General features: G+C 39.6%; 1 protein-coding gene across 1 annotated transcript; it reads right to left on the reverse strand.

Annotated features, from left to right (window-relative positions):
• Positions 1-429: 429 nt before the first annotated feature.
• Positions 430-8578, reverse strand: LOC140170928 (sperm receptor for egg jelly-like). The gene is made up of 11 exons (XM_072194125.1): positions 8389-8578; positions 7678-7848; positions 7054-7252; positions 6351-6619; positions 5526-5777; positions 5150-5295; positions 3947-4165; positions 3229-3354; positions 1263-1457; positions 795-1103; positions 430-474 (listed from the first exon to the last, which is right to left on the reverse strand). The coding sequence occupies exons 1-11, from the start codon at positions 8576-8578 to the stop codon at positions 430-432; spliced, it is 2121 nt and encodes a 706-aa protein (XP_072050226.1).
• Positions 8579-11979: the final 3401 nt, after the last annotated feature.

Consider the following 11979-nt stretch of genomic DNA (forward strand, 5'->3'; position numbering starts at 1 on the left):
TGTTCCGTATTCCTCATTAACGTGGCAGGGGCGTAGCAAGGGTCTCGGGGCACATGGACAAGGAGCAGTGCGGGGCCCTTTTAACATCTCCTTTACCAGCCCTATTTAATTTTCGCTCTTGCTAGGGGCCCCAGAACCCTCGGGCCACCCTGTCCACCTGCTTGTTACGCCCCTGTAAGGGACGCACCATTAGATTCTCAGGGTGGGGGTATGAAGTTTTTGAAAAAAACCAAAACTTCACCCACTTTCCCCGACCCCAACTTCCTACCCCCCCCCTGAGTATCTAATGGTGCGTCCCTAACGTGGTCTAAATGCCGGTGAACTATTAATCTGAGCAATGTAATCGCCCACATCAAAAGTAGTTTTTTAAAACTGGTCACCAACACTCACTTTATGAACCGAATATTTCAGAGAAACCATTCTCCGTCATCAGCGTCCGCGTGATGCCATTGGTGGACTCACTGACTGGAATTCCTAAATGTTGATAATGTGAAAAAGAGCAAGGTACACCAACTTGACGTGGGGGAACAAGTAAAATACAGACTGGAATACAGTGTAGCTTTAGAATCACCCGGGAGCCGGGAACCTTGAGCAAATTGAGTTATTGAGGTCAAAGGTCACATAAGGGGATAAAGTTTTAAAATGCTTAAATCAAAGTGAAAAATAGCAGACATTTTTTTGGGTCCTAAGGACTAAGAAAGTCATGGTCATGCCTAATTAATGAGATATAGGTCAAAATAGGTCAGAGGGTAAAAACTAAATTGAACATGTGTAATATTTTCAATAATACCAACCTGTGAATCAATTGCACCCGTATAATCTGAAGGAATATTCTGCTCCAATGCGTCCATACCGGGAAGGACGAAGGAACTACTGTCTGTCTTGCCAGTGGCTTGGATAGGAGAACTGCCGAGTGCGTCGCGGTCCTGTCGGTTTACAGACATTGTCACGAATTCCGTCTCAATTGTAGTTGGTGACTCGCCCGGTATTTTGTTGGCAACGATGGCGTCTTGAACATCGTTAATCGTCAATAAAGTCGACACGAAGACACATGGACTCTCTTCACTCTGTTCACCTTGTTTACTCTGTTCACTTTCCTTACTCTGTTTATAAAGGGAAAGAAAGAACGGCACTTTTACTATATGCATGTCTCAGAGTGCACAGCTGCCTTATGCAAACAAAAAATAAATTGAAGAGTTGTCTGTTGAAAATAGGCTACTGAATGTGAAAGGTATGTTATTTTTCTTTGAAGTAAAATTCACCTTGGTTATGTTTTGCGTATCATTTCCACTGCTGATGTATACAGGGGTTGTCATAACGGCTGCACCAATGATATTGGACAATCCGGATACTATAGATGTTGCTGCATTCTCGATGACTCCTTGTTCTTCCGCTCCACCGGAAGACTGGGATTTTAGAAAGTTTCCCATTTGTGTAAATGTATCTGCTGCTTTCAACTGAAGAAAAATAGGAAATAATACTTTGTTATGTCGATGATCGTTTTCTCAATTTGAGCCAAAATTTCGATCGTTTTTAAATCGTGTTTATTATGTCAGGTCTAATAATTCATTCAGCAAAACAGAAAAAAGGCTGAATTAAAAGATATTTTTGTAATATTAAAACAAATAAAAACAAAAGACAATCACTAAAGTAAAATCAAGAAAATGTACATAAAAAGACAAAAACAAAAACATTTGATGGTGTCTCAAGATGAGAGATGAGAAAGGACAAATGCAGCCTGCAGGAAATGATCAAATTGGGCCAATAAGCGAAGCATCTGATCTCTGGCCAAGAAAGGGAACAATCCCTCAGCTTCTGACTGAATGAAACAGAGGTAACGAACCAAGAGTAACGAGCACCAGAATAACATGCAGATCAACAATGTAGTCTAGGCTGGCCTTGCTTTGTTTTGATGCACAAAGCACGCACACAGTTGAGTGGCTAAAGCTTGCCGTGAAAATGTTGTAACCTCTGTAATACCGCCGAGATGGCTCTGGGAGATGACCCAATGTCGGTGTTAAGCCAAGTGGAGAGGCAACGGTTTCTCCGCCTGCATTGGACTTAGTTAAAGTAATTAATTGAACGCTGCATGTTTTACTTTTTGCTGGATGCCACCTAATGTAGGATGCCCTTCAAGAAACAATCCAAGGTTAATCCTGTAGCTAGTCCAATAGCTTGTCTGTGAAGCCTAGGACAGATAACTTTGCTATTGGGCCACGTGCCACATATAGCCTACATATCAAATCTCGCTCTTAAATCATATTCTTTTATATATTTAATATTATACACACGGGTACTTAGTTTTTCTGTATCAAATTGTATCTTATTGCTATTATGCTCTCTGTACAAAACATCATCCATGGTATAAATGTTTAGTGATTGTATATACCCTTGTTTTTCTTTTCTGTTTTGTTTTTCCTTTAAATTTAATGGACTTTAGTATTATGTATTTATAAAGCCTACCTATTCCGTTTTTGTGTTTTTCTTTTTTTCGTAATTATATTTATATTAGGCCCTATATGATATTTTTTTGTAAACCATGGGGTGTCACCTAATTCACGCTATGCGTTCAGGACTGGCATCCCCGTCTCTTTCATATGATATTTCACCTTTTATTATTATCATTATTAATATTATTATTATCACTTCAATATTACAATTATTATTATTATCATTATTATTATTATGTATATTTGTGAATTTCTATGTTTGAGATGAAACCAAATAAATGAATCTGAATCTGAATCTGAATCTGAATCTGAATCTTTGCTAATATCAAAACAAACTGTCATTAATGGCAATTAGTATCAGTGAGACATTGGGCAACATAGGTCAACGCATCAGATGTCGAAAGCCAGCCATAAATCAAAATCATGGGTTCGATATCAGCTCGCGTGAGTCAAAATGGCGCCACATGGCTTCATATTATCAGTATTTCATAACCTTGGAGAGTGTGGAGATTAGAGACATTGGAGAGTGGAGATATTGGACGGTATTTGCCAGGAGTATTATGGAGAAACATTGCATTCATATTAAAAAATGGACTTGGATCAAAATGATGGCCCGGTGAGCATTCGCGATTCTAACATGGAAAATGATCATCATAAAACAGAAGTTTACGTGGAAGTGTACGTTAATTCAGAGAGCACAATATTAACGGAACGGTAAAATATTATGTCACTTTATTGTGTCTAAATATGAGGCAAGTATGATTGAAATAATTTTTACCTGGGTCTCTGGTGTGACTTCCGATTTGGTTTTAGTTACTAATGCCAAGGTTGAAGACGTCTGTTGAAGGCTAACAATGGACTCCACTGGTACCTCACTGAGACTTTTGACCAACGAATCACGAATCTGAAGGAAAGTGGTACAAAAATTACAGCATTATTTTATAAAGTGCCTTTTCAGCATTATCCCACTGTCACATCATATGTGGCTGCCAACAACAACGGCGCCGGCATGACTACCCCTGTACGCTCCTCATTACACACCTGGGTGTAGTGGAACAATCGAGATAAATTGTCTTGTCCAAGGACATAACACGTAGTCCCCGACGGGTCTCGAACACACAACATTGCGATCATGAGTATGTTTTCAGACAGATGATAAGGACGTTAGTGAAGAAATTAAACACATTTTGTCCGAGCCCAAGACGCCTTTAGGGTGCACGCAGAGTCGCGTTTGGCGGGAAACATTGTGACTTTATTTCACTCTATCGTTCAAGGTAACATCATCAAATATATGTGAGTATATATTTTTGGAAAGGAAATGATGAAAGTAATGGGGGGAGTTTGGAAAATTCAGATTTCATCAGATTTGTCGCTTTGATCCAAAGATAAACATTGCCCCTGTGACGGGGTGACTGTTTAAGACTCAGAACCCAAGATTATAAACACCAGTACCAGCTACCATTGGCTAACGTAATATTAATGAAACATTATCTAACCTGAATTCGTTTTTCCTCTTCCTCTTTCTTTTCTTCTTCGCTATCTGTCTCGTCCACCGACTGTTCATCGAGCACTGAACTCACGGTGCCAGCAATTTGCACAATTAACTGGTGGTCCCCTATGTTTACGTTCTCCTGTAGTTCGCTGTGGTCACCAGTTGTGAGATTCAAAAGAAAATCGAGGGTATCCAAGGAAACGTCTACTTGTGGAGGTAGAACCTTAAACATAAAATGACAACAAGAATGGCACGTTACGTAAGTCGCACTTTTCGAAGGCGGAAAGCCAGAACTAAAACAGCTATACGGTTATGTTGGATATAGCCAACTAATTATTGTTTGCATATTTTTTATTCTAATTTCATTTATAAATGAATTTTATTTATTGTTTTATTTTTACTGTATGCGTACTATTCAGCTCTTAAGAATTGTATAACTTTAATGCAGAATAGAGGCTCATAAATGTATTAGATCATATAAAAATAATTTCGAGAAGTGTGTTTGAAAACGACTAAAATATTATTCACCCAGATGAACTGCCCATCTCCTTTTCCTTGGCGTTTGGCTCAGACTCCCAAGAGTTAACTTGTTGTGGGTGTTCGTCAGTCCTCCCGCACAATGAATCTGCCTTACCTTCCCAGCACTATCATTATGCCCATTAACACACCTGTGGCGTGTTTCACCAAGCCTTGCGTCTCGTCGTATAAGGGGTATCAACCGTACGGTGAACCGTACGTAAGTTACGAACTGCCACTGGTTCTGTTTCACGAAGGCTTATGATCGATTTGACGATTGATTTACAACAGGTAATCCCCCATTCAATCAATCAATCAATCAATCAATCAATCAATCAATCAATCAATCGTAAAATGATGAGTCAGCCCATGAACAATAAAAATACATTCTCCGGCAAAGATTCAACAACCGTGCCATCTGTTGAATAAAGCATTGATGACGTGAAACATAGTTCACTGTATTGAGTTCACAAAATTACTCAACATTGAGAATTGTTTTACTCATTTGTTGAGTTGTGACCTATATGAGCTCAATGTTGAGTAATTTTGTACTTAACTGTTGAGCTGTGACCTTTTTACTCAGTGTTGAGTAAAATATTTTTACAGCGTTTGTTACTAAAAATGAACCCTACATCGGGATCAACTTTCCCAATATGCCGAAATGTCATTTAAAATTCCCTTTAACACATACCGTTGCCTGGGTGCGTACAGATGTAACAGCTCCAAGAGCATCTTTAACTTCTACCAATAATTGGACGACGTTCTTGTTTTCGGCAGCCCCAAAAGGCAGGAGCATTCCTGGAGATTCGGCGTCTGATCCTGAGTAGACCAGTGACTCTAAAAATAAACAGAATGTATAAGTCATGCGAATGTGTACATCATCAGATCATGACATGGTATGGACAGTAAGATAGGTTGACACATTTCCCTAAATGAATTCTGGGCAGTAATGTATGTGTATAGTGACCGGTATCATACGAGCGTGTGTATTACGCTTTTCTTCTGTTTCATCCTTTCCCGTCCCCTTTACTTGAAGTTACTTGAGATTTTCTCTCATTTTGCATTACCCCTGAGCTTTTCCTCATAACTATATCTTCGGTGCCGTGACCCATCTGGATGATGTGCTTCTTCGTCCACAATAGCTATCACCGAGTACGTCAGAGGAAGATCCTCGTCCACAAAGGCTTCACATGTAACTACAAAGTGCGTCTGGAGAGCGTAGCCTAAGTCTGGCGTAACCTCACAAGACCCTGAACTAGGAGGCGTGTTAATGGATATGGCATACTCTGCGTATCCAGTGCCTCCGTCAAGCTTGATACCTGTCGTAGAAATATGAAGAAAGTTTAATATAAATGATGATGTATATTCATACGTAGCGGTAAACGTAAATAGAATGAAAAATAATACTTCTACGCTACTCAAATTTGGTACACTCGCCGGAGCGCTTTCACCGGGCCAACTGGCATCGTCAGCGGATGTTATTGCTCTGAAGATTGTTGTTGCTAGTGATGTAGTACTAGGACACCTCCGATGACATCACAGATGTTGATGACGTCAAACTGGAAGATGTTGTGTTCCCCCCTTGGTTCGGGGGGCTAGGAGGTTGTCACTAGAAACAACAATCTTCAGAGCAATAACATCCACTGAAGACGCCGGTTGACCCGGTGAAAGCGCTCGACCGGTGAGTGTACCAAATTTGAGTAGCGCAGAAGAATTATTTTGCTTTCTATGAAAACAGTTGATTTGAAATATTTTATTATTTTAAGACCATGATTGAGAAAACTATAAATAATTTTCATGTTCTATACTCAACCACTATAGCTACAAGACTAATAAATACGCCCAATTCATTTGATCCGACTCACAAAAGTAAGGAATAATTCTATACGTACCTGTGGCTCGTAAGCTCGCGATTTGATCATAAGCATTAAATGCCCCTGCATTGATTACCAGATACGCCGACTCTCTTCCTGTTGTGGTTTGCTTGCTCCAAAACGAACTGCCATTACTCACAACGTTTCCCGTAGGAGACATTAGCTCCCAAAAGTAATGTAGAGAGGATTTATTCTTAGAATCAACGGCTCCACAATCTGCCGTGCATTTTGCTTCAAGAATAAGTCTTTTGTCTGCCACCATACGCTGTGCACAGTTTTTCAAGCAGCTGGAATATATATATATATATATAATGCAATACACAGCAAAATGTAAATGTCGGACAATATACCATCAAAACTAAATAATAAATAAATGAATGGTTTAAAAAATGTGATCCATAGCTGCCCAAGTTTTTACAAGAGATCAATTTGACTTATTCGGACTCCAATATACCTTTCAGACGGATTAGGATTTGAATATAGGTGTCAGGAATACATGAGTGAATAAAATTCTGTTATTTACACAGGATCTTTGGCCTACCATGACTATTTTCATCTATATGAATTAACAAAAAAGCATCGCTATGTGGGAGCAATGATTATGGATAAAAAGTCATTCAACTTTTCACTCATTCTTCACAAGTTTTCGCACCCCTTAGATACTCCGGTACAAGAATATAAAGCAACAGTCTGAGATACGATACGATAACAAAACTCTTACTTGATCTTCATTTGTGGTGGATCACCCGGTAGAATGGTGATACGTTGTCGGGCAAACTCCTTGTTGCGTCCTTCTTTGCTCACCACCACTGTGAACTCGTAGGTCTTGCCTACCGACACCACTGCATTCGTATCCTCCCATGTGGCGTTGGTATACGGGAGCTGCACGCTGTCGCCAAAACAATAGTTAGCAGTGATGTCTGTGAATTCAAAAGGACAGAAGTTATATAGTGAGAAGTTATAAAGTTGAGAGTAACGTCATGCTGGATTTTGTAGTGGGAGATTCAAATCGCGCGAGCTAACCTAACCCCGCGTGGCACTGGTGATGCAACCGCGTAAACGCACTGTTCGAGTCCGCCACTACAAAATCCACCATGGCGTACTCTCAACATGAGAAGAGACACGGCACTTACTTCAAAACTCACTGCCAACTGGCAGACGGTAACTACCGGCTTAGCTGCTAAGCGATAAATGATATCACAAATGCATGTTTGGAACTGCCTGCAAAATCTTTATAAACCACTGCATCTGACAGGCGTATTATGTGAAATGCGAAAGATTTACTTTTATATCTAGGTCGCATATTGTACCTCTCTTTCAAGACACTATTTAGATGATTACTTACTTGTAGGGGATTCTTGTGAAAGTTCCAAGATGTCAGCACCTGATAAGATTTGTCCTTCACCATCAGACATCTGACAGAACCAAGCAAAGTCTATGGGCCATCTGGCTTCCCATTCACCATCGTCAGGGTCATATGTTTCGGATGCATCCATTGCCACTGGTACCGAACTACCTGGAATTCGTTTCAAGATACGTCAAGCATGAATTTATTTTAATCAGAATGTGTGTGCTATGACTAGGCAAACCATATATGAAGTGTAATCAGTTAGGGAGATTGACACTGACTCACCGTGTAGCTGCCACAACTATTCTTCTTCATCTTCTCCGTTAGAACTGATTCTCCTTGACGAGACGAGGGAAGGTATTGACGAGGGGGCATTAACCCCCTGAGCACTACCTGACGATCTAACATTGTCTCTGATTGGTCAATTACATGATATCTTCATTTTAATCACCAATCAGAATGGAGTTTTGCAAATAATTAACCCCCCCCCCCATTTTTTGCCTGGTGAAATTATTCTAACAGTGTTATTGATTGGTCCAATTGATAATGAAAACTCCTTTTTGACCAATAGGCAGTTAGTTCTCACGGGGTTAACAAGCAACATGATCTTGCCTCATTCGCTTAGCAAAGATGTTATAAACAACATAGCAAACGAAAATTGAAAGACTAGAACAGTTCCATCCCGTATTATTGTATGTTACTAATTACCCTGAGCTCTCGCCGAGCCACCAGCAATGACGGGCACCAAATTCGATGACGCTATCTGGATCCACGTCTCGTCTGTATCGTACGACAGCATTCTCTTCGACGTTTTCTCCCTCTGTACCACGCTGAGCTGAAATCGGTAGAGGCCGTACGACAAATAATCTGAGGGAACCATCAGCTCTGTATGTGTCATTTTGACCTCTTGCGGCATTGGCACTGCAAACGAGCCGATGTGTATGAGTGATAAAGTGGCTTCATCAATACGGGTGTCGAATTTTCGTACATTCCACTGGTATGTGAATTGCGGTGAATAGTCGTGACACGTAGCGTTTTCATGGTTTATCCGACCCTCCAAGACGAACTTGGTGTTTCGGGTGTAGATATGGGCGGATAGCATGCCAGGGGCTTTGTTGGCAATGACTGCACTTCGAACGTTGCACATGCACGGATGGGCTGCTTTTGTGATTCCTGAAACAACAGAACCGGTAAGTTAGGAAAGAAGCTAGAAATAAGTTTACACTTTTATGTACACTTTTATATTTATGTCTATTGTTACATTAATAAATGACCTCCATTGAGATATTTCAGGTGATAAGTTTTGAACTTTATGACTGCAAAAGTAAAGTAAAAAACAGTGGGTATGCCTTTCCGCTTCCCTATATAGGCCTTATGATTTCACACCACCAAATAGTATTTATGGTTGTGCGCCCTTGAATTTCACTTCTCAGAAAATCCATTGATTCTGAATTTAAGCATTAAAATGAGCAGAAATTTGCATAATTTTAGCCAAATTTGGATTGGTCATGATTAGTAATATTAATTCCTGCAAGTGTACCACAGATGGGAGAGATCGAATAACTTTTAATGATTTTAAGCAGCCTTTTCTTTACAGAAACACCGGCATGGTTTTGCCTGAAAAATAGGAAATTCCCAGACATCGTAGACTTTGAGGGCCAGTCGTAAAAAATAATGACGGTCAACCTATATTTTTTCCCAGCCAGAGGGATCAGGCAAGGGCTGATTTCAACCATCATAGCTGTCGCTTAAAACTGAGTCGCTCCTGTGAAGAAAAAATGACGTTTTCTTAAGACAAATTTAGCACATATCTCTATGGGACTCTGATTTGGTGGTGTGAGATCTTATACCGCAAACGAGTCGTTCAGTCTCTACTTCAAAGCGAGCATTCGGGCAAATTTAGTCAGCATTTGAACTAGGCCCTAGGCCTACTACATTTTGTGAACCATTTTTAAACTATTAATCATGTTAATAGACTTAAATTGTTAGGTTTACTGTATTTTGCGAAACGAAACGAACTGAAACGAAACGAAACAGATATTTAAGGTGTCCCTAAACCAGTTTATGATTTTTATGATTTGTTATTATTCATGTGTTTCAATGACCTATAAAGATAAAAGTATTAAGCATTAATTTTAAAGCTAAATTTAATAAATTTACCTTATCCGGGTATAAGCCTTTTTGAAGTATGACGGGCACAAAATGAAGAGGGCGTACTTTGATTTGAGTAAACCTTTGTATGCTTTCTCAGCTGACAAAAGTTGACTCAAACCAAGGCTTCGACCTATCATGTTGTGCCCGCCATACTTCAAAGAGGCTTTATAGTTGGCTCATCTTGCATTCAGTGTTTTTTTTATTTTGTTGTTGTGAACAAAGATGAATGTGAAGAGCTTTCCGCTGAAAAACCGCGGGATATAAACCCTGTACACTCTGACTACGATGGCCTACACTATTTAATCTTTGGGTGCAATGAGCCCGTTTCGCATTTTTGTAAACGAATTAGGCCTACTTTTTACATGAAAATATTTTGGGTAATTTCTTTGCATAATATCATGTATCTTGACAACACGCACTCATGTGGTAAAGATCAAAGGTCAGATCCCCATAATGTGGGTGCAATGAGCCCCAAACCACTTTTAATCAAACAGTTCTTTTGTCTGCTGTATGCTGCCTATGAGTATGACTATGTGCAATCATTTTACTTTATTTGGGGACTTTCACAGCTTCACAAACTCTTTTGACCTGCAAATACTGTGCAATTTGTATTAAGAAATATTTAAATACTAAGTAGTTTAAATGTTTTCAGATCTTGTAAACGCTGTCGTAAGCATGGTGAGCAATATTATATTTCTATAAGTATCGGGCCCTATGAAATGAGGTTTTCAAGAAAAGGGGAATGATGAAGTGTTTAAAATTTCTACATGAAAGTGACCATAAGAAGGCGCAAAGTCATTGTGATGTCTGAAGAAGCTTCACATCATCTGTGTAGGCCTACCCCTGACCCAGACAGGGATAACGACTTTCCTGTCAGACTTTCCTGCCGCTGCGGCAAGTGGCATGACGTAGGCCTATCAACCAAATAATGACTATAATTCAAGATAGAGATAAAAACAATTTATCGCGTCTGATGTCACTGTCAATTACGATCCTTGATTGGTTTACACAGGTTAATCAGCGCGTAAAAGGAAGACCGATCTGGTGCTGATCGGAGAAAAGGAATAGCAGCAAATGGCGAAAAATTACGTACTTTTACCACTGATCACAAGGCAAAAAGCAGCTTTTCTAGGCATTGTCGACATGGTGCCTTCACCAAAGAAAGTTTCCTACTATAAAGACCTAACTTTTAAGATGGTTTGCATGTCGAAAGGTGCAAAATTAACAATAAGGCGCCCGGTTATAAATCCGCGTTCAGCAAGTCATCATCACGACACTTGTAAACAAACCGTGCTCGAGTTTGATTGACAGGTGACATCAGACGCGATAAATTGTCTTTATCTTTGTCTTTCATTATAGCCTTGATTATGTCCGTTTGACTGGAATGCGCGTGCGTCATGTAGCTCAGCGGCAGCGGTAGCATGAAACCAGCAAAAGATAACCAGAAGGGGCTCGACATAACACCCAGTCGTACAAAAAGAGAATGTAGGCCTAGCCGAAATCTCACAAACACAAAAACGTGTTTTTTTTATAGTTTTGGTGAAAAAGGTTTAATAACATTAAATTTATATAAAAGGTCGTGAATTTTTTTTTAAACGTTTTGTTTGAAAATACACTACAACATTTTTGCCAAATATTTCGTCAACACTTAAATAACATTGTGTAAGAAAATGTTGCAGTTAGTTTTCAAGAAATTGTTTAAATGTTATGATAACGTCTTATACCCTTTATATATCCTCTACATAACCCGACATTTAAACGTTTCTGACAACCTTTTATAACCTTTTGCATGTTTTGCGAATAGTGTCAAAAACGTTTTGTGTTTGCTGGTTTGGGTTTGGCCCACGGAATTAAAACCGTTTTTGAATTGGCTTTGGCGGTTGGCCCTAAAATAATTACAGGTTGGGGCACTTGTAAAGTGGCATTTCAAGTTGTATATCACCCGCGTACCATATAACAAAAAGTAAAAAAGGGTCTTTTTTTCACGGCCGGGCGCAATGAGCGAGTGTCTTGCATTCAGTGTTTTTTTATTTTGTTGTTGTGAACAAAGATGAATGTGAAGAGCTTTCCGCTGAAAAACCGCGGGATATAAACCCTGTACACTCTGACTACGATGGCCTACACTATTTAATCTTTGGGTGCAAT

This window comes from Amphiura filiformis, chromosome 15, assembly GCF_039555335.1.
Source record: "Amphiura filiformis chromosome 15, Afil_fr2py, whole genome shotgun sequence".
NCBI lineage: Eukaryota > Metazoa > Echinodermata > Ophiuroidea > Amphilepidida > Amphiuridae > Amphiura > Amphiura filiformis.

Excerpts from the sequence above, each read along its gene's own strand:
- LOC140170928 (XM_072194125.1), bottom strand. The coding sequence starts at position 8,578 with ATGACACATACAGAGCTGATGGTTCCCTCAGATTATTTGTCGTACGGC. Across the intron at positions 7,253-7,677 it reads TTCACAAGAATCCCCTACAA|ACATCACTGCTAACTATTGT; the intron begins GTAAGTAATCAT and ends TTGAATTCACAG. Across the intron at positions 1,104-1,262 it reads ATACGCAAAACATAACCAAG|AGTAAGGAAAGTGAACAGAG; the intron begins GTGAATTTTACT and ends CTTTATAAACAG.